Here is a 22,843-nt window from a genome sequence, read left to right on the forward strand (position 1 = left end):
GTTGCCTTTTAAGAAGTAAAGCAGACAATACACTGTAATACAACTGTAATACAAGCCTCACTGAACATGTAACGAGTAAAATATTACTGAAAATTGATTAGTAATGCCTTACACTACTGCGTTACAGCAAAAAGTAGTATGTTACTGTAATGTATTACTTTTGTAATGCGTTACTCCCAACACTGGTGATGGCTGAATGAGCCGTGGTAGCACATGGGGAGATGAGGAGACGAGGTTTTTAATTGATGACATCATAAGAAGTCAACTTGCAGTCTTCTCCTCCTTTCCTGCCGGCGGTGATAAAATGTTCACACGACGAGGAGGTTCATTCGGCGAATTTGAACTAGCGTTGTGTATAGTTGGTGTTGCAGGTAATTCTGGAATAAAAATAACAATACAGTTGCAATGATATGCGTCTGTTCATTCATGTTGTCAAAGTTACCCGCCCAATTGACAACACTTATGTTGACGTCAGACGCACACCCATTTACAAAACCAATCAATGTCAAGATGCAGCCTGAGAGACACGTCGATGTCTCAGGGACCTTTCAGGGCCCACCGACCTTGTTTGGTCCGGACTTTCTGACTTTTTTTAGTTCGGTCCGAATCAAAATTACAGGTGTGAAACCTACCCTGTACCACAGTCCGGACCAAACAGATGAAATCTGGTCATACGAAAAGAGGTAGTCTCGATCCGGATCAAACTGAGCAAAGGTTTGGTGTGAAAGCATTTCTGTATGGTTCGGACTTTCAGACCTTTTACAGGAAGTTGTGATGGTTCCCGCATTGACGAAAAAAAAGAAGGTGATGGCTGAATGAGCCGTGGTAGCACATGGGGAGATGAGGAGACGAGGTTTTTAATTGATGACATCATAAGAAGTCAACTTGCAGTCTTCTCCTCATTTTCTGCCAGCGACGATAAAATTTCGCACGATGACGAGGACGTTCATTCGGCGAATTTGAACTAGCGTTGTGTATAGTTGGTGTTGCAGGTAATTCTGGAATAAAAACAACAATACAGTTGCAACGATATGCGTCTGTTCATTCATGTTGTCAAAGTTACCCGCCCAATTGACAACACTTATGTTGACGTCAGACGCACACCCATTTACAAAACCAATCAATGTCAAGATGCAGCCCACATAGATGTTGACGTCAGGACGCAAGTATGTCACGTAAAGTTCTTTAGTTCGCTCGCATAATTGCAGTGTGAAACCAAACCAAAACTTTCTGAAAGTATAAAATGTATTAGAACGTGAACTTTGGTTCGGACCTTGGTGCGGACTCTCAGGTGGGAAAACGCCCTTAGACTGAGTACAGAAGCGAACTGAAATAGAGCGAAGTACAAGAAGTTAAAACAGAAGTACTGACTGTGACTTTTGATTTGCTTCTTTGCAAATCTATCCTTTTGCCGGAAAACTGGAGACTTGAACATTCTGTAATTTAAGCATTGCACTCCAATGGAAATCCATTTGTGTCCTCTGAATATTTTACATGGGATTTACCAGAGGTGATATATAACAACATCAGAATTTTGGCATTTTTTTTTTCCTGTTACACAGAATCACACTTTTGGCCCAGGATTTGGCCCCATCTCGCCCCATCTCTCACCTCATGGTCTTTGCCACTGATGGATCAGGTATCCACTCCAGAATTGGCAGCTGAAATACCCAGTAATGGAAAAGAGAGAGTGGTCTGAATGACAGGTTGTTTTTTTTCATGTGGGATAAAGTTACATACAATTATGGCTGCTGACTCAAAGATATTCCACTCATTGCCGGTTTGAATTAAAAATCACATGTGGATGCTTCTCTTTTGAGGAAAAGCATTAATTCTTCAAGAGAACTGGGAGCTGTGTGATGACTTTAAATAATGCAACAACAAAAAAAGAACTGCGGAAATGGACTGAAAGATTTAAGCAGTGGGACCGATGAACCAAGCACTTTGTCAGGGAGCATCTCATGGGGACATTTAGTTCCTTTGCTTCTCATATCAAGGGGCACGCTGTAAAGTGGTCAAATGCGTCTTGTGGTCAACAGGGACACTTGATTTGATGACATCACCAGTATCATCACCATATTTCCCAAAGGATTCTAAAAAGACCGGGCATGTTACTCTGTCCTATTGTGTTACTCACGTCCTCGCAAACCATACATTTTCATTTTCCGAAGACGTTAAAAAGCGGCTTTTGATCATCCTTTGGGAAACCAGGAGAATTTGCGGTCACGATTCCAAGATACTCTCCCCATTGATCGTATTACCAGATTATTTTCTTTACTTGTCTGTTGTTTGGTGGTGTAGTAAATGATGGGTTCAGGGCTGGAGGGGCCAATGAGGGCTCAAGCGGGACCATGGTGGACCGAGATGGGGTTGGCTTCTTTGTTACCCAGAGAACAGACCATGGTTTCCAGGAACAATGCAGCTGATGAGAAACTCTCCAAGGAAAATATGTGTCTGACATCATGGGTTCTTAAAGCTCGCAGCTGAGCCAACACTCTCTTGCCACAATCAGCTCCCAGTGAATTTCCACTGCTGACGGAGGGAGCGATCTAGAGGTAGAGGGTGAAAGGGAGTGTGTAGGGGTGTGGATGTCGCCTGCTACCTTGTGTATACGTGAAGCCTTGTATGATGACTGGAGACCTATGAAGATTTTGGTTTTGATTATCGGTGGACTTTTATTCTGTGGCATTACAGTAATACTCGTATATGAAACGGCTTTTGCAATGCTTTATAAATTTAGTGATGCAACACATGCAACATGAAACAATGTAAGGTGGGACTTAATTGTATGCATCAGGATTGGATTGTGCACAGTGAGCTGTGAAAAGTGACTGAATTTGGATTTTGATAGTTAGTCCATTGGAGTTTTTTTTATGATCCACTTGAAAAGTAATTTCAAGGGCAGAGAAATTTTGTATGTATTTGTTATTTTAGTATTTTTTATGTATACTATCATGGCATTTATTTATATTTTGAATTGGTATTTTTATACTTTCATTTTAATTTGAGTAATTGTGTGATTTTTATTAGTTTTTTTTTTTTTTACATTTTCGATTCAGATTAAATTTATTTTAGTAAAATATTGCCCACTGAAACAAAATGTTAAAGCAGTTTTATTTCACGAAAACACTGTTTTTAATTTTAGTTTGCAGTAACAACACTACTAGTATTAAAAAAAAGTAAATTGGGTGGATTTTAATGTTATGTTGTCCTTTTAAATGCCAGGATATGTGTTAGTAACTGCAAATACTCATACAGGAAGAGACGCCATGGACGAATATGGGAGAATTTCTGGACTTCAATAGACCACCGCCATTTATGCATTGTATTAGTGTGTTTTACTTGGGCAAGTTAAGCTGTATGACATTTGATAACACAACAGAACGTCTATTTTCATTTTATTCATCCTCCTTTCATCGCCTGCCAAGCTGCGTTTGTTAGAAAGTGTTACAGCTTATGTGTTTGTCTAGTAATCAAAACAACACAAAGCAGTCAAGTGCTAGTGCACACCTGAATCTGATTATTTTTTCTGAACACATGGTGTTTGGAATGAACCTGTTTCATCACTGGCTGTTCAAGCCCATATTGTAAAGCTGCCAGATGTTGCAGTGCAGCCGACAGATGTTGCAGTGCACCTTACCCCCCCCCCCCCCCCCCTTCATGCACAAGAAAAATAAAAAATGAAGCCTTGTAGCAGTGAAACACAAAAAACCTTTTTAGCCCTACATTAATTCTATTTCTTCAGAAACTACTGTGGAGAAGTTTGGGAATGAGAGAATTAGACCACAAGGTCATTGAAAAGACAATAGCACACACGTAAGTTGAATGAGCTCGAAGCTTCAGTTTCAGGGTTAGGTCCAGGAACCGTGTCCTTAGATGCACTCGGCACTCTGAGAGCTACAGAAGGCCTGGTGGAAATACTCAAGCTTGCTTTTTAGCTAATCCCTCTGAACTTGACCAGCTGATGGGAAGCTTCTGCCTTCAAACAGCTGTCATTGATTACCATTGCTGGATGCCATAGGGTACTGACATGTTGTACGTGTGAGGAGTGTCATAATAGACTAGAATGTCATTGGAACATTTAATAGGATTCAAGTGTTTTCATGGAGTGTGGTTTGGACGTCCAGTGTCTACTGATTGTTTGTGTTCTTGGCTGACTTTTTTGGACATTCCTATTGTTGCTTTAAAAAGATACTGAGAAACATAGCAAATACATAATTTGTTGACTTCTTTTATTGTATTTTTATGGCAGTTTTTATGACATTGTGGAGATCTGGTCACCATTTAGCTTCACCATATTGAAAAGAGTAGTGCGAACATTCTGTCGGGTTTGAAACGGCATCATGAGTAAATGATTGATCTTTCCCTTTAACAGAAGTGTAAAATTACATTCAATTAGCAGATGTTTATAATGTTTTTGTTTTTTTTGTTGGAGGTAGCATAGACCAAGTCAGGTTTGGATAATCTATTCAATGGTTTCTCTGGTTTTGCAGAGATTCCAGAACTATTTGCCGACTATAATTTGTCTAATTGGGCATAATCATTGATTTGGTATTACAAGGAAAAATGGATAAAATAAAGATTCAAAATAACATTGAGACAACGCCTGCCAGCCGCCTGTTCCACATTTCAAATTATGTCTGCTGAACATAAGCCAGGTGGCCAGTTTATTTATTAAAAGGCTTGATTGTTCCACTATATATCCATTAAAAAGTGCTGACAACAACCAAGAAGCTTTGTCCCGTCACTGAAAAAGCTGAATGTGCAGCGTCTTGTCAGGACAGCCACTGCCTGATTTGTCTGTCTTGGCGGAACTTCATATTTTAGGAAGTATCGCTTTGTCATCCGGCTAATGTGCAGTTTCAGGGCATTAATGTACTATTTGGCAAATGTTACACCTTGATCACTTTTTAGAATCCAAGGTGCTTTGCGAGGGGCAAGAACATTGCCTTGAAAGACTTTTTGAAATCAACATTTTTGGAGCTTCATTTGTGTTAGCTTTGAGTTTTTCTCTTTTGGGAAAACGAGGTAAAAAAATTGATGACTCATCCTGCTCTAACAGACTTTTTGTCCAATCAAATACTCTCTAGAAGGAAAAGCCCATCCACCCTGAAACTGACCAGCAAGTTATGTAACTAACATTTATTGACTATTCAAGTCCAGCCGACTTCCTGTTTCATACGGAAATGCAAATGTATAGTTTCTGGCATTTATAATCACTCTGAGACTTCAGTATTGACAAGTGGTTTATTCAGCAGGAATGGTGAACAATCTGTCAGTATTTTCATATTTTATACAGAAAGCAATTGAGCACCAGTAATGAAAGCCTCACAATCAAAAAAAATAAAAATGGTTTAATGATCAATGCCCAGAATCCTCTAATATTTGTCATTCAATTCAGTTTCTGTCTGGATTTATGTAGACGTGTTCTGATGAGCAGTCTTAAATCCTCCCTTTAATTTATGAGGAAACAGAACCACTTCAAAATAAGCATGACATTTCTGTAACAATATGTTCCTTAATGTGTCTAATTAAAGATTCAAGAAGTTTCATCAGTGCTACCCATGATATTAGCTACAAAGCTATAACCAACAAACCAAAGTCTTTGGTATTTTGTGAGGACCTTTTGCCGGAGGTCTATTACAATCAGATCATTTGTGCACATTACATCGATATTCTGGGTCATGATTCTACATTGTTCTATTGTTTCGAATGAGAAGATATGCTCACTTTTAAAACAAAAACCGCCAAGTTCAAAAGTACAAACACTTTAAGACACAAATTTAGGTTGTCAAAAAATAGATAGTTGCCTTTTGTACACTAGATAATTTATCTTTAGATGGCTAATGTGCTGTTATTTAAACCATAACCTTTCTGGTGTAATTTAAATAATTTTGGTGCAATTTTCCTATTAAACCTCCTTAGGCATATCGTAAGTAAAAACACAGGCAGGTGAAAAGAAAACCAACGGTCCTGAATGGGCTCGCACAGTGTTAGCCAAATTACACTGTTTTTAGCTGGTTGAACTCTACTGTAACTCTATTATTACTCAAGGGGAGAGAGGTCTTTCTCGTCTCTGTATTACACTGAAGACAGTTTTGCCCCATTTCCTTGCCAGTTACAAATACTTAAGTTGTAGAATCAGTGCCAGGATGTCAAAATGAGTGTAGTGCACATGAAAAGCTTCATTGTGATGGTCAAAATCTTGGTAATGTTGGAGATTTGCAATTCACAGTACTCTGTCAAGTTATTTGGCATAGGGACATTATGTTGATTCAAAAATATGAATAATTAAAAAAAAACAGCAATTAACCATCTTGGGCTTCATTTTTCATTTCATTCTTTTTTCCATGCATTCACAACGCTCACAAAAATACTTTCTCTCGCTTACATTGATACCTTATTGAAACAGCTTAAAAATAAAAGAATACTATTACAATGGTGGCCACAAGGCTGTGCAAAAGGGAAGACTTCCAACATTGAGCTTCTGTTTTCAGCCAACCCCTGCAAGTAACAAATTACAAAATAGCACCATTATACAGTGGGTTGATCTCTTATATGGTTCCGCTATATGATGCCATCACATACGATTATGGTTAGAGAATGCAAAGGTTAATATAGGTTGAATATAGATACAGAGTAAACAGTGTGGGTTGACATGATCCGATGGGTTCAGAAAAGAGGAAAACACCATGCAGAGGGACTGTGAAAACACCCCGCGACCCCCTCTGACAGCCACTTAAAGTGGAGTGTAGAGGGATAGTTCACCCAAAAACACAAATTCTGACTATTTGCTAAAAAACGATTTTTACAGGTTTTTTTTGGAGTGCATCAGCGCCTGTTCACTTTTTTAGTGGCGTTGGTTCCAGAAGTATTTCTCCCATAGGGATTTCAAAAATGTCTTTGTTAAAGCGTTATAAGTCATTAACCAAGTCAACCAGCTACAAGGTAAATTATAACTCTACAAACTTAGATTTGAAGCAAAAAAGTATTTGAAAAGCGGCCTTTGTGCACTTAATGGATAAAGAACTACAATCCCTGAAGCACTGCGGACAGCATGATCAAATTAATTTGGAAATTCATATATGTATATAAATATTCAAATATTTTGAGAGTGTAGGGAGATGTCAATGATTATGTCATTCGCAGGGAGTGGGCGTGGCTAAAGAGATCTTTTGGCACTTTTGACTTATTCTGACTCTGATTGGTGGATTTTTTTGTGTACAGTTTCGTGGGAAATGTAGTTTTTCAACACAAATGCCACTGTTAAACATGATTATTTTCAAACTAAGCTGAATTAATGCGGGCTGATGGCTTTAACAGAAGCAAATTCTATCGATTAACAGCCTCATAGCACACTGTAAGGCTGTCTTTTTAGATTTATAAGTTAATGTTAAAAATCTATTTCCCTATGGAGAAAATGAACGCAGTTTTTACTTCTGGAACCCTAGTGTTGCACTCTATAAAGCTCCAAAAATGGACAAAATTGACATGATAAAGCACAATTCCTGTATATTTTTACTGTGTGAGCCATAAAGTTGTATTATGCTAAAAAAAAAGTTGCATTTTCCTAAATATTATATTGGAAGTTAATGTAAAATGAGTATAAAGAATGACTTTTTGGGTGAAATATCCTTTTAATACAGCTAGTCAGTTGCAGTCCGGCTCATGCCACCAGTCTTTCACTATAAAGATGCAAACCTGCAACTTTCTGTTTAATGAAAAGTAGTTCCTTAAACATATTATGTTCTTATTGATGTTCATACCTTCCAATTATTAATTAGTAAGTTTCTGCTCGGTCTTTCCTGTGAGTGCTGATACACTGGTGTAAATGCATGCGGATAACTGTTCGAGTGAATGGCTTTCACCTCCCATTTTCTAGGTAAACCATGCAGTTAAAATTATTTAAAAAAAGAAGCAAAGATCCCTCACACACAATTGAAAAAAAAAAACACACACAAGTTGTCCTAAGTGTCCATCATTCCTAAATGTGTTCTCTAGAGCACCTCAGCACATCTGCATAAGGCTTTTTGTATAATCCCTCTTGAACTGCTCTTGCACAATGAGTCAAATAAGAAAAAAGTGATTTGTTTTTAAACGTCAGCCGTATAGTTCAAATTTGCGAGGGTTTCATCTGGTATAAACTGTCTAGACAGCCTTTCTAGTCAACACTGTCCATGATCTCACCGCGAACTCCTCTCTTGGCAGCGTCTAATATTTCTCACAAAGGCAAAAAAAAAAAAAAGTTTGAGATAAAAATAATACAGCTTTCTTCCACTAGATCCAGATTGTGATAAGATTTATAAGTAACTTAATGTGTGTGGGGCATCAATAGTCACCTATTACCTCTGTACCAGAGGCCATCCATCAGAATTCAGTGGAATATGAACATTTAATAGGTGCTGCGAACTAGAGTAAGGCCAATTTATAGGGCTCTGACACATTTTTTGTCACTTTAAAAAGCTTTCGGCATCCATAATGTGCAACTGTTCACGCACAAGGAGGATAAACAGTTATTATTTGACTCTTTATAGCAGCTAATTTAGTATTTTCCCCCATTATAGAATGGTGCAGTGCATGGAAATCATCAGATATTCAGTAAATCATTTTTTTTTTCCTTTTTCTTTTTCTTTTTTTACAGTGGAGCAAGCCCCTGGAAGACCAGTCTTTCTTTCATCCCGTTTTCCACTGTCCAACAGTTTCGCTTGTCTCTCTTTGCCGTTCCCCCCGCCGTCCTACATGCGATAGTTTCTGCCCCCTGTGTTTCCTCGGCTTGAGTTCTTCTGATGAACCTCCTGAAAATAAGAAAGAGAAAGGCAGTAAATGTAATTCAGATGATGAGAAGTAACGCGGAGAGCAGAACCCTGCCCGTAACAACACAGCTGTTTGGTGATTATTTCATAATGCCGAGGAAATCTACTGTCAAAGCAACACATCAAAGGTTTCACCGCAGCAAGATTAATAAGTGTAATTCACAAAAGCTAAGCTGGGAATGAAACCGCATGCAGGGAAAGGCCGGCATGAGGGTCCAGACTCTGAACTCAGCGTGCAGACTTCTAAGGTGACCTTAGACTCGGCTTCCAGTGCATTACGTATGGGTGCAGAAATATGTCTGCGGAGAGCGTATGCAGGTCTACCACAAAAACCACTTAGGCAGTTCACTTGCTAATGGTTTTCTTTTTCGAGAGAGGATGACTGAGAGCACTTAAAAAAGGATGGCCCACATTTGGGCAGCAGGGGTGAGGGAAGAGCTGCTTTTTCCTTAGTATGTATCGTAGCACAATGTACTGCCATTATTCGCTCTGTTCTGAGATGACGTAAAGGGGTGGCACACCAAAAAATCAAACTTCTGTCATCATTTACTTACTCGTTTCAAGACCGTATGACTTTCTTTTTTGAGTGGACCACAAAGGAAGACATTTTGTAAAATGTGGTTGCTCTGTTGCGTGCAATTGCAATAAATGGGGACTGGAGCGCTCAAGCTTCAAAAAGAAAGTGAAAGTTTCAAAAAAGTGCTATATTAGTCTTCTGAAGCCGTATAATATAAAATTCACTGATCTTTCCTGCCATGAGCTGGTAACAGCTGGATATCTTCAACTGGATCATTGAGTTAATGAGTTGAACTTGAGGACTGGACCAGTCTTGCAGAAAGAATCATTCAGACTGATGTTGTTAACTGGATCAATGGAGTTAATTCAAGATGTGAGTCTAAATAATTTGTTTGGACATTGCTATTTCATTTACATTTTCAGCAAAGAATAGCTTAAATAATGGCTTTAGAAGAAAGTATAAATGAGTTCCACTTTATGCTACCTCAAATGTGTATGTCTGTCTGTCTGTGAGTAATTTTAGAGCTCAAAAATGTGTCTTTTGCACTGGGGAAAAAAATCAGTAGACATTCTTAAATCAATATATATTTAATGTAAGTGAATTTATACTTAAAACAAAATAACTGCCAAATATCTGGTTAAATACCAACTAAATCTGGGTGAAAACTATTATTATTATTATGGTAACGCTTCCTTTTACAGTCCAGTTACCCATTTTAGTAACTAGAATTACTGGGTAATAACTAGTACTACCCCTAAACCTATCCCTGTTCCATGTACTTACCTTAAATTAGCCAGTACTTTCTAGGTAAGTACACTGTAAGTACGTTCTTACAAAAAAATATTGAAGGTTTAACTTAAAAAAGTAAGTAACCTGGTTGCCTTAAAATTTTAAGTTGATTGAACTGGAAAAAGTGAGTTAATACAATGAAGTAGATTAATTTAGCCATCAGAAACTCAAAATAATAAGTTATCTCAGCTAAATAAATCATTATAAAGTTGATTTGACAAACGAAAATATGTTGTGATAACGAATCTTGAAAATATTTTACAGTGTATTGACAGATATTTTTTAAGAAAAAACTCAGTTTTTCAATTTTTCTTGAAACGTTGTTTTGCTTTTAAAGTAAATATACCTTGATTTTAAGAATGTTTAGATATCTGTACTGGAAAGCAAGACAAATACACTGCGAAAGATATTTTGTGTGTTTACCGCAAAAATCGGAAAGTCATACACGCTTGGAACAGCATTAGAGTGAGAGATTAATAAAAATGCACTAAACTTGAATGTTGTTATAACTCAAGCACCCTCATGCACATACGTATAGCACTGTAAATTACGGCTCGCTCTCAGACTGAGGGAAGACTTACCTTACAGGAAGAGTGCCTATGTCCAGATATAGGTTTCTGCAAGGTAACACAATCAGTATGAACTAATATCAACCAAATTAGTCAACTAATGTTGCATCAGCATTATATATTGTATACATCTGATCTGTCCCAAGGTTTTACAGAAATGTATGATTGTGTCAAATGCTCTTTTGAATAATGGTACAAATGACAATAACCAAGGAGACATCACAAGTATATGGCTGCACACCTTTGCTGTCCTGGTGATGTCCGTGTGCCGTTGCGCTCGTAGGGATCGTGGAGTTTTGCCGGTTTTCACAGGTGCACAGTACATCTCAAGGCGCCGCAGTTCGCAGCTCTGAAAGCAGCATTCGTCCACAATGCCGTAGTTGTTCGACCGTCTCGAATTAGACCCATATCCTGTTGGTTTGTCTGTTGGGTGCATAGGAATAACATTAAGAAATAGTCTTCTGTATGGCGAGAACATCTGATACACATACGAAAAGCGAAAGCCCTCGTGTAAATCTTCGCTATGAGGGAGGATCTGCACTTAATGGCGAGTTTAAGGTACGTTAAATAAAAGTCTGTCATCACATCAAGTTCAAGCCCTTTATCCATTTTAAGACTGGCGTGGCACCAACTCATGAGGAACAATGCAAGGTCATGCTCCGAAACGCTAAATCTCAAAAACTTTCGGTTGTAACCGCTAAGAGGCCGGTCATGAGAGCTATAATATCTTAGTGATGCAGCCAGATATATGGACGCGTTAATGACATGAATTTCTTCAGTGTGAAATTTACAGGGTATCACTTTGCAGTGGACCCTTCTTGGCAAGCCTCCTAGTTAAATGGAGGTCACTCTGACACAAATGTTTATAATCTCACGTTTTGCTGTTTAAAACCTGATATCTTAAACTAGCTCACTGGTTTGGGAGGCCAGGATTGGTCAAATCAACCTAAGGAGAGAAATTCCCTGCTCAGCACCAATGTTCCTGGTAGGCTAGGATGAACTTTCCCCAGTGTGCTTGTTAATGTCGCTGCTGAACTACTGTAGGTGATAATTATCCACGTGAAAGAACATGAAAAATGAAACTCATGGGTATACAATTTTGTGTGCTGCAAATGAGGTCAATGCCCTATTATAAAATGGCCTGGACATTATGTTTAACGATGAGGGTGGGCTACTTAACGTGTAGAATTCGGGATTTGGGTTGCCTGATCCCAAACAACGTTCTTAAAGTTAGCACTCAGACACCTGACTAAGTTAGCGTTTCTTTGTCGCCAAATCACGGTGGCTTTAAAAAAAAAAAAATATCCCACTCTCCATTTACAAGTCACCACTTGCATAGGGCAATATAGCTCCGATAGGCTTTTCCCAGTTACCAAATGAAATAATAATAATAATTTAATATGGCATTTACAAGAAGGAAATGCCTTTCCCTTTCAGAGTTAATAGCTTTTGGCTTGCAGGGCTGCCAGTGCTGACAAAATGCATTAACTTCTGCTTTGCACTTGCTTCACTTGCTGACAGTGTTGTTTTGGAAAGAGAGGTGCTCGAATTCTGACAAACATGCATCCCTGCAGACTGCGTGACTCTTGGGTGCCGCCGAACATATTGGGGAGAATAGGGGGCGCTGTTATATTCAAATACAATTAAGTTTTATGTTGGACACTGTTACTGCTAGACACTTGATGGCCACTTTTTCAGATTTTTAATTCGATTTAAATTTATATAATCCAAAAAAATGTTATTATTTACCATTATTTTGTCAGTGTTTTGTGCCTGTAATGATTATGTTTGAACACTAGGCTTTTTACTTGTACAGTTACAAAATGTAAGAGTCTCTCAACGTTTGTTCTCGTTGAAATCTTGAACTAAATATTCAATTTTCATAGGATCAAGGGTTCATTTCGATTTGTAAGCTATGCACCATTTAAAAAACAACAACAACACACACACACACACACACACAAATAATTATCTTGCTGTAAACATCAGGTTTTCACACGCCGGTAAAATTGTTTTCTGGATGCATTTTTTTTTTTATCCTTTTCTAAAAAAAAAAAAAAATTAACATCTGCTGTTTTCCTCAAAATAGCTCATAGGCCCTTCATGAAATCCATTGAGTAGTGGTCTAACAGGTGCAATAAACAAAAGCAGCTCTTATAATGCAGTGTAATCGGTTTAAATAGGTTTTCAGAGATTTGAAATGCTGAATTTTAAGAGGTCAAAGTTGTAATCCTCAAATATGGTATTATTGTTAGATCAGCCATGATCCAGCACTGGTCTGCAAACCTGTTTTCATGTTTTGTTCTTTTTATCAGCATGACGAGCAGATAAGAGTCTTGTATGTTTTTCATTTTCCACATAAACTGTCCATAGATTAGGTCATGCATTTATTGAAGATTGCAGCATTGTTGGATAGATTATCAATCGGCTCTTTCATCCCCTTCCCCGGTAAAACCATCAAGCCATTGACAACATCGTGAGAGAGCTGAGAGCACTTTGCAAAGCATATCTCCATCACAGTGATTAAGATCAATGCAGTACCATCTGTTTCAGTGTTGCAAAAGCACAACCGTTTTGTGTTCCCACACTTTTGGGTTGACACCTTTGCTTCCAACTAAACAGGCGCATCAGAATGTGTGCATTCCAATGAGGAACACCGCTGGAAAGAAGCTGACTTTCACAGCCAGCTTCTTTGGTTATTGAAGAACAGGGAGTTCTTGGAGTTGCTGCCATAAGCTGCTGCATAGTGTCAGGAAGTTTACTATTCACTGGGGACTATGAAAGCTGCTATAGTCCTGGAAACTACCTCTTTATCAATGGCATCACAAAGAGTTTATTGCAAGATGTAGTTTCCTTCCAATTTTTTCCCCTCCTGGCTCTTTTTGCCACTGTTTACTATACATAGAGATGTAAGCTCTTGATTGAATATGAACTGTTTGCGGTGTTTAAAGGTTGTCAACTGCCAAGTAACGTTTTACTGTTTATGTCGAAAGGCTGTTAAATGTTCTAACCAGGGTATTGTGCTGATATAGGCCTATTATTGTTGTTGTTGTTGTCTATTTAAATGGTAGACACATAGATATTTACTTGTGGTGTTCCTAGTCAAAAATGACTGGCCTACAGAAAAATTGCTTATAAACCTTTCGCTATGCTATATTATCACCAAATTTCACATTCAATCTTTGTCAACTTGTTTTCTTTCAATTAGGACAGGTTTAAACTGATTGATCACAGGCTTTATTGATCTGATCATTGTTCTGAGGATTAAGTTGAATTGATCAAAGTCAATGATCTTACGATCTCTGTGAAAAAGAAAGCATATAATACTCAAAATAGTTTGTTTGTGTACACGAACACATCTGTGCATGCATGCACAGGGACTTTATCTTTGCAAGTACACATACTAGTGCAATGATGAGCATGCTCCTGAACACTAGATGTTTCTCCTATTTTTGATTTTCCCCATCATTTTTGACCAATTCAAGCTACAATGTCATCAGTTTCAAAAAATAAATACAAAACCTGTTTGTAATTGAAAGAAAACAAGTTCACAACAAGGTTGAATCCAATGTTTGGTGATTGAGTAATGAAAGATTGATAAGTATTTTTTATAGGCTGGTTTTTCACTGGGAACGTCAAAAGTGTGAATTTGTGCCATTTTGTATAAGATAAAATCATTTCAATACAAACTGAGGCGCAAAATGAACCTTTGGTCTAATAAAACATCGGTACTTATAGTCTAGCGATTTCTTTTTACTTAGTAAATGCCCCCAGTACTAGCATTATACGCTAGTACAATAAACAGTTTTTAGAGATAAAACGGTAACACTTTACAATAGGGGTGCACTAATAAGCATTAATTCATGGTTAACTAATGCACAGATAACACTGAATTAATGTGTAACTAATGATTATCTAAACTATTGATTAATGATTATCACTTTAGGAACTAATTAAGAGTCTGTAAGGTTAATGTATTAGTTCATACATGAATTGTTATTAATTAAATATGCAATTGTGGATTAATTCCATAATAACTCATTTTTTTAACTAATATGCTAATTACCAGAATGAGCCAAAGCCTTGTATTTCAACTTCCAGATAATATAACAGGTACACTATGCATTAATACATGATTAATTACTTCATTGTTAGTGCAAAATCATGTGCAAATTACTACAATTACTAAATGACTAGTTAATAATGATGTGCCCCAACAAGTAAAGTCATAAAATAATGATACCTTTGCAAATCATTAGTTAATGATTAATTAAAGCAGACAACTGGAAGTTGAAGTGCATAGCTTTGACTAATTGTGGTAATTAACACATTAATTTACACTATTAGTTCATAAAATTTGTTATTAAGGAATTAATAGACAATGACACATTGAATTAATAGCAATTCATGTAGTACTTAATCTATTAATCATACAGATTCTTTATTAGTTGCTGATGCAGTAATCATTAATTAATGGTTTAGTTCTTCATGAGTTCTACGATTCTTCTACGATTGACTGGTACCAATGTTTTTTTAGACCTTTGCGCAGGAGTAGAGTGACAACCAGTGCATTTTTTGTTCATATTTTATCTATATTGACAAAATTATCACCTTTTTACACAAAAACTGGGGTGCATAAGCTCAGATCAATGAAGCCTACGATCAATCAGTTCCAAAAATACAAAACCTAACCAAATTAAAAGAAAACTAGTTGACAAAAAAGATTGAATCCAATATTTGGTTATAATATAGCATACCGAGAGATTGATAAGCAATTGTTTTCTGATTTAAAAATCCTCTTGGCTCTGAAATCCAATTCCCATGTACAGTATACATAGTCTTGATGGGCGCTTAGCTTTGGTGAGAAGTCATTTGTTTGTGTCTCTTGTAAATCAGACACAGCCAAAGCTTGAATATCAGGCTTTGTGGTTAAAAAACAACAACTTCTTCTCACCCAAAAAGTGCTGGCCCTAGAATACACAGTGCCCTCTGCAACATCTTTATGTCCAGTAGAACAACGGGGCAGGAGGGGGCAGGGGTCATCCAGATCATCCTGTAATCCCATATAATCCGGTGCTGCTCTAGGACAAGAGCCAAGCCTGACTGTGTGCTGTTGATGTGTTCCTCTCTCCAGCTGCTTCAGATATAATGAAACCAGACAAAACTGAAAAGTAGTCCTATCACTGACGTGCGTGACAGAACGTCCAACTTTGCTACTGAGTGGAGGTCATCTGCAATCTTTCATCATTGATTGATTAATTCTTGATTGACATTCTGTTTCTTTTCTTTTAAAGGGATACTCCAGTTTTTTTGGATATAGGCTCATTTTACCACTTCCCCAGAGTTAAACAGTTGGGTTTTACCATTTTCGAATGTATTCAGACGATTTTTGTTGATATTTAGAGTTATACCAGACAGTGGTCTCATTGACTTCCATAGTATATTTTTTTCCTACTATGAAAGTCAATGAGACCAGAAACTGTCTGATTACTGATATTCTTCTAAATATCAGAAAATCGGCTGAATGGATTCGAAAACGGTAAAACTCAATGCATTAGTGGTACAATTAACCTATTTCCAAAAAACGTGGAGTATCCCGTTAAGAGGTGTGCTTTCGCCCTTCCTATGTAAAATACAAATCAGTCAAATCATATAACGTTACTTGTGATATCATGGCACTGATTAACACCATCAGTTGTGATTGGCCAAACTTTCCAAGTTGAGTGTCAATTGAATAATTATGGCCAGAAATCCATTGATATTGATCGTAATATGTTTTAATTGTGAGTGTTGGCAGAACAGGCATTCAAGCTGTCCAGAAATGCTACTCATTTAGCTGGTTCATTAAAGAGTTACTAAACCCTAAACCAACTTTTTTTAGTTAATGATGTGTAAAAATGGATCTTTATTCGAGAAACTTTTTTGAAATTTGTGTATAAATTGTTTTATTTCTACAATATATGGTGTAAAAACGTCTTAGTGCTGCCCTCTTCAGGTTGAACGGTTGCTACTGCAGTTGAATTTTCCTATTGGATGTTCCGCACTTTGTGACGTACGCAGGTTTCAGCTCACCACGCTCTTGGTATGAGCTACGCCCTTGGCAGTATAAAAACCAGTTTGTTTCGTTTCGTCAAAACCAGTCATAAGTTGGAATTGTGAGTATTGAAAACGATCAGGATGGAGTGTTTTAGCATCTATTTCGTCCCCTCTATCTCCGCTGGGGTCTGCCCACTTTTTCAGCATTTTTCAAATATTGCCAGTGGGTGGAGTCAGGCTCTGACCATGGGTTTAGTTACGACTTTAAGCACAGGCTTGTGCAATCAAACTACATTTCCCATAATTCTCCACGGCAACGTAAGAATAATACAATACACAAATGAAAGCATCTGTTAACACCTAATGTGCATTATTCGCTTTTTATTTTCTTCCATTTTCATTAAAAGCTTCCAATGAAATAGTCCAGAATGCGTATTTTACTCTGACCATAATTAATTCGGATGTGAGAACATCCCAATCTTGAATAAGGCAATCTTCAGCAGAGATTTCCCTGTCATCCAGAGTTGCCAGATCATTGGAGATTCTTGCAAATTTGTGAGAGGAGACTTGCACCCACTTCTGGCCAAATTGTGATTTTATGGCATACACTGAGCCAAAACTTTCCACGTTCCCAGTGTGTTTGAGTCTCGGGAATGGGAATGCATCACGAGGTACACGCTCAGGCTGTTGGCAGACACCACAGGTGCTTTGCTGCAAATGATGACTACACAGCTGAATGACCATGCCCTCCCAAAGGGCAGCTTTATGTCAGCACAAACACATCTGGCCACGAAGTGCCCTTTGTAATAAGCAAGCAGGATGTTGTGTTCTAGCACTGCCTCACTCATTCCGGAGTCCCGCTCCTCTCCAATAACCCCTTAGAACCGAAGACAATCTGGGATGAGACTGCTGCCGAGGCATTTCAATGACAACCGAGGATTTCTGGGTCAGGTCAACAGTTGGAAAAAGTGACTACGCTGTCAATTTCTTCTTCGCCTGCATCTGTGTCTTCCTGTTTTCGATGTCTTCAAAAGACCACATTTGGTTTCAATAATAGTTGTATTTCACCTTTCTATCAAGATAATAAAGTCTGAAGTATTGAAATGTGAGTGGAGTGACAAGGGAACTGGTGAAATGGGTCGTATAAAAGTAACTTTAATTCTATTACTAATGATGTATCCAGAATAATAAGTGTTAAAAAGTTGGGGTTGTTGGGGCACACAAGAAATTCCTTTAAGTTTCAGACATATAAGTCAAAGTCAAATGATCCGTGTAAAATCGTCTATTTGCTCTTCACCGAATCTGTCACGCTGATGCAATAACTTCACGGAAAGTTCAGATTAGCATAAACATATTTATTTTGGGCTCTCTACTGACAAAACAAACACATGTCCATTGACAGCCATGAGTTATCCAGCCAGCTCCTTTGTGACCACTAAAAGCTCAAATGTTGTTGACTGGAAACTTAAAATGTCAACTCTAACTTGAAGTTTAATCTTGCTTCACTTTAAGTGAATAAAATGTGTCTCCTTAGAATCAGTGGGTTCTGTCCACTTGTCAAAATAATCACTTTATACGTCATCACCGGTGGCCTGAGACTCGCATACTTTCTCGAGCCATTTGCACATCGTAAATATCTCATCGGGTAATTCAAACAGATAGCAATATATGTGGAAAACTTTGTGATGTGATGTAACTGGTCTCATTTGGGCGGCTGAAATCAAATGTCATAGACAGGGCAATTGCTTTTTCAGAAAATAGGAAGATTCTAAAATTAGAAACATTTTCTGACCCAGTTACTGAGTTGACATTGCAAAATAGTTATCTGGTTTGAGTTTTTTTTTTTTTTTTTGAAGCAACCCCGCTTTAAAAAGTTCACTCAAAAATGAAAGTCACTGCGTCATGTTTTTCTGCATATTTCATGTTGTTAATAGGGATGCAAAAAACACCAGCCAGCATGTGACCGACCTTCAATGTTGAAAGAATGTTTGATGCTAAATGTTGTAAAAAGGTTAACAAAATGAATATAATCAACACTAAATCAATGTTGCGATATCAATGTTGAATTGCAAAATCTAAACAAAAATTCACAGTAATTCAACATTGAACATTGATGTTGATTCACCCTTGAATAAACATTGAAATGATGGCCGTAGAAAAGTTCTCCCAAGTATTATATCTTGTTTAGGCTGATGATGAGATTTTCTGTTAATAACTAATTGTTTGATGATGAGAAGTCAACACTTACTGCTAAATATCTTATTTTGTACACCAAAGGAAAGAAATCAAAATGGGTTTTGAATGAGTCACTAAGAAATTACAATGCAAATTTATGAGTGAAAATCCAGCAATAAACACACTTACACTGTCAGAAAAAAAGGTACGAAAGCTGTCACTGGGGCGGTACCTTTTCAAAAAGGTACACTTTTGTACCTAAAGGTACAAATATGTACCATGAAGGTACCAATATGCACCCTTTAGGTACAAAAGTGTACCTTTTGAAAAGGTGCCGCCCCAGTGACAGCTTTCGTACCTTTTTTCTGAGAGTGTAGGAATCAAAATAGATTATCCTGTTAAAGAAATTAGCTAAGAAATAATGCAGATTAAATTTTAATTAATGGCATGATTAAGATAAAGCCCATAAAGTAAGAACAAAGTACAGCAAGGTCTCTAGAACTCTCTCTGCCTTTGATTGGGACAACTCAAGAGTCAGCAACTCTCATGGTTTGTGGGAAAAAAAAGAGAGATTTAAGTCTAGGATTCAAAATGGTTTTCTTTGGGTAGTAATAAGATGTGCACTACATTCATTTGCCCTGCCTACTCATGTCTGCCAAATTCCAACAACCTCATTTTTGGGACAAAGCAGCTGGCTGATCTTCTTTAAATGTAATACTCAAGCATCAGAGCATTTCTTTCAGCTGCTTTTTGGCATTGCAACTGCTCACCTTACAAAGTGAAGCAGCAATCACATTACATTCATAATGACATTTCAGAGTGAAAATTGACAATTCATTTGTTTCCCCTATAAAAATGCATGTTACATACCAGAATGCATGCATAAGTCATTTAAGAGGTGGAGCAATGTAATTATGTAGTGAATATATATTTGAGGAAAGCTTATAAACATTTATATTTAGAATAGCATGCACTGGTTAATCATGCAGATTGCATTGACATGTGTAGATTTAGGTTATTGTTAACTTTCTATCCAACATAACAGACAAAAACAGCAAAACCAAAGGAGGAAAAATTGGGGGAAATTGGACAGCAAGACTTGAAAACTGATGCTTTTCTTATTTATGAGTGGCGCATTAGTGCATGCACGGAGAAAGAGGAAAAGAGAGAGGGAGGGAGAGGAAGAGAAAGAAGAGCAGTTGATGAATAAATAAAATGTGCACTTACTGAAATAAAACCCCCTGTCTCCACACACAAACTGCAGCGTGTCTACAAGCTCCGCCCCGCACAGCGTCTCCGGCCCCGCCTCCAGTGTCGCGGGAGTCAAGGCGAGTACGCACAGCACCAGTGAGAGGGTGTGGGTGCACGAGAGACAGCGCATGGTACACTGCATCCCAGAGAGAGAGAGAGAGAGAGAGAGAGAGAGAGAGAGAGAGAGAGAGAGAGAGAGAGAGAGAGAGAGAGAGAGAGAGAGAGAGAGAGAGAGAGAGAGAGAGAGAGAGGAACCAGAAATACATAGATCTATGCACTGAAGCATAATTCAGGATAATGTACATTTTATTGGTATTTTATTTATATATTTATTGTTTTTATTTTATTTACTGATTTATTCTTTCCTCGTATTCTATCTATCTATCTATCTATCTATCTATCTATCTATCTATCTATCTATCTATCTATCTATCTATCTATCTATCTATCCATACATACTGTACATCAACCCATACATAGCCTACATCAATCCATCTGCACAGATGTTCCTATCATTCATCTTTCTAAAACTGCTTTTGCATATCAAATAGCCCGTATCCAGGTATGTGCCTGGATATTGAGGATACTAAAAACAACTTCAACTCATTTATCACTAGAAGAATGACACGCACACTCACACACAAAATAAATAAATAAACGATTCAATGCAAACTAAAGTTGAACTGTTCAATGCACCTGTCTATACATCTATAGCTACTTTAGCGCTCTTGCTTTAACTGAATGTCTCCCAATCAAAACCCCGTTTCTGTGGTGGCTTTACAAGTCAATTGTCCTACCTCTGTCTGCCCACAATCTCGCTAAAACAGAGCGCGTTATTTCGAGCCACTTCTCCACGCGCGCTTTGAAGTGCCTAGTTCTCGTCCGTGCCAACAGGATACTGCTGCTTTAACCCAGTTGTCCGGTAAAGGAAGAGCGCGTTTGTAAACCATGCATTTTTGGGGTTGCTTGGATAAAAGATTGGAACTGGAAAGCTGCAAAGCCGCCAAACCCAAAAAGGAAGCACTTTACATAATAAAGAGAATATAATGCGCAAACACACAACGCACAAGTAGCTATGCTGCAAAACCTTCTGCCAAAGCCCTAATTCGTGTCAACTCAGCAATATAAACTTTTAAGGGTCGTGATATAGCCTACAAGTTGGTGACTTGGGCACTGCGCAAATGTACTCCCTGGTGCATCATGATATGACTCACCACACACATCACGCAATCTGTCGTAAGTCTCAAAAGTTTGCCATAATACAGCTGTCAGATCTTTAATGTGAAATACTTTTGCATGCGCGTGTCTAATGTCATGCACATTGCGTAAAGATGCAGATTGGTCATTTATCAAATTTGAAATTGAGTGCAAATTGTCTTAAAATATCCCTCAGCTCAGTCTATATCAATGGCTATTGCTTCACTGAGAAATCAATAATGGTTAGTCTAAGCTGCTTCTTTGCTTTCAAAGGAAATAGGTTAAGTTACCTTAAAGGCATCACACCAATGCCCCTGGAAGAAATGACCGCTAGACATCCCCTTGGGTCTCCAGCAAAAGCCCAGCAAAAATGAACTTGTTTGAAGTCATTAAAAAGCGAGAAAGAGGATGAGATGCGGGCAATGTCACATCTCAATATTCCGACTTTGTTCCATTGCGCAGGCTCGTTGTGGAGAAGTGAGATTTAGCGAACGGGAGACGGATTTGGAGAGAAAATCCCTCACATTTATCTACATTACAGAGACATTTTCAACAGGAAACAGCTGGGGCAGCATTTGCCTTCTCCTCTTGCTAAGTTACTCATTAAGGATGTTGGGCACCCTGTCAAATAACGTCATCTGTTTCTTAGAATAGGCTTGAATTTGGATCATTCTAGGACTTACTAACAGATCAGAAACGATTGCATTGCAGAACAAAAAACGAAGAGGAGAGTTACAGAAAGTGCTGTGTTTTTTAGAAAGAGACAGAAGTTGAATTTAGAGTCACTCCCATGCGTAATTTGGACGATGTCTTTTTCATCACGATATTCAGACATAGGGCAATGCATTATGCTATAGGCTACATTTAAAGTGGATCCACTTTTTAAAAGTAATTTCTAGTCAGATTATTTTCGGGACTTTTTAAAACTAAAAGTTCTTGTTATAGCCTACAGTAGCTATAAAATGTCAATGTAAAAGTGGTAATGGCAGTATTTTTTGTCAATTTGAATCTAATAATCTAAAGAGCGCGCGAATTTTACTGACGGTTTCCTCCTGACAAACGATTATTTTCGCGCGCCTCAGCACTGATATTTTCAAGATTTGTGACAACATTTTTTCTTTTTTCAAATCAACTTAAATAATTTATTTAGTTTAGATAACTTATTATTTTGAGTTTCTGATGATTAAATCAATCTCCTTCATTGTTTTAGCTCACTTTTTCCGTTTCAATCAACTTAAACTTTTAAGGCAACCGGGTTACTTAATTTTTTAAGTTAAACCAACAATTTTTTTACAGTGAATTTAAAAGCACAATATAACAATTTTGTAACTTTTTTTTAAATTCTGAAACTGAAAATCGCTTCTCTATCAATCTTAGCAAAACGTATATTGATTTGTTAAATGTCGATTTATTTTGGCTTCTGGACACTAGAATAAAAGATTAATCCATTGAGAATATTTACTCGCTAAATATTGAGTATGCATTTGCTAAATTTT

The 22,843-nt window shown here is 37.6% G+C and overlaps 1 protein-coding gene across 2 annotated transcripts; it reads right to left on the reverse strand.

Moving 5' to 3' along the window:
- Positions 1 to 5,233: 5,233 nt before the first annotated feature.
- Positions 5,234 to 21,947, reverse strand: igf1 (insulin-like growth factor 1). 2 transcript variants are annotated; one of them, XM_039668413.2, is made up of 5 exons: positions 21,638 to 21,947; positions 20,127 to 20,286; positions 10,930 to 11,111; positions 10,701 to 10,736; positions 5,234 to 8,795 (listed from the first exon to the last, which is right to left on the reverse strand). In XM_039668413.2, the coding sequence occupies exons 1-5, from the start codon at positions 21,683 to 21,685 to the stop codon at positions 8,736 to 8,738; spliced, it is 486 nt and encodes a 161-aa protein (XP_039524347.2). In that variant the 5' UTR covers positions 21,686 to 21,947; the 3' UTR covers positions 5,234 to 8,735. The 2 variants fall into 2 exon arrangements, with proteins under 2 accessions (XP_039524347.2, XP_088982803.1); XM_089126677.1 differs by lacking the exon at positions 21,638 to 21,947 and adding an exon at positions 20,948 to 21,254.
- Between the last annotated feature and the right edge of the window lie 896 nt (positions 21,948 to 22,843).

The sequence above is a fragment of the Pimephales promelas genome, chromosome 24 (genome assembly GCF_988280905.1).
Source record: "Pimephales promelas chromosome 24, fPimPro1.hap1.1, whole genome shotgun sequence".
In the NCBI taxonomy this organism is placed as follows: domain Eukaryota; kingdom Metazoa; phylum Chordata; class Actinopteri; order Cypriniformes; family Leuciscidae; genus Pimephales; species Pimephales promelas.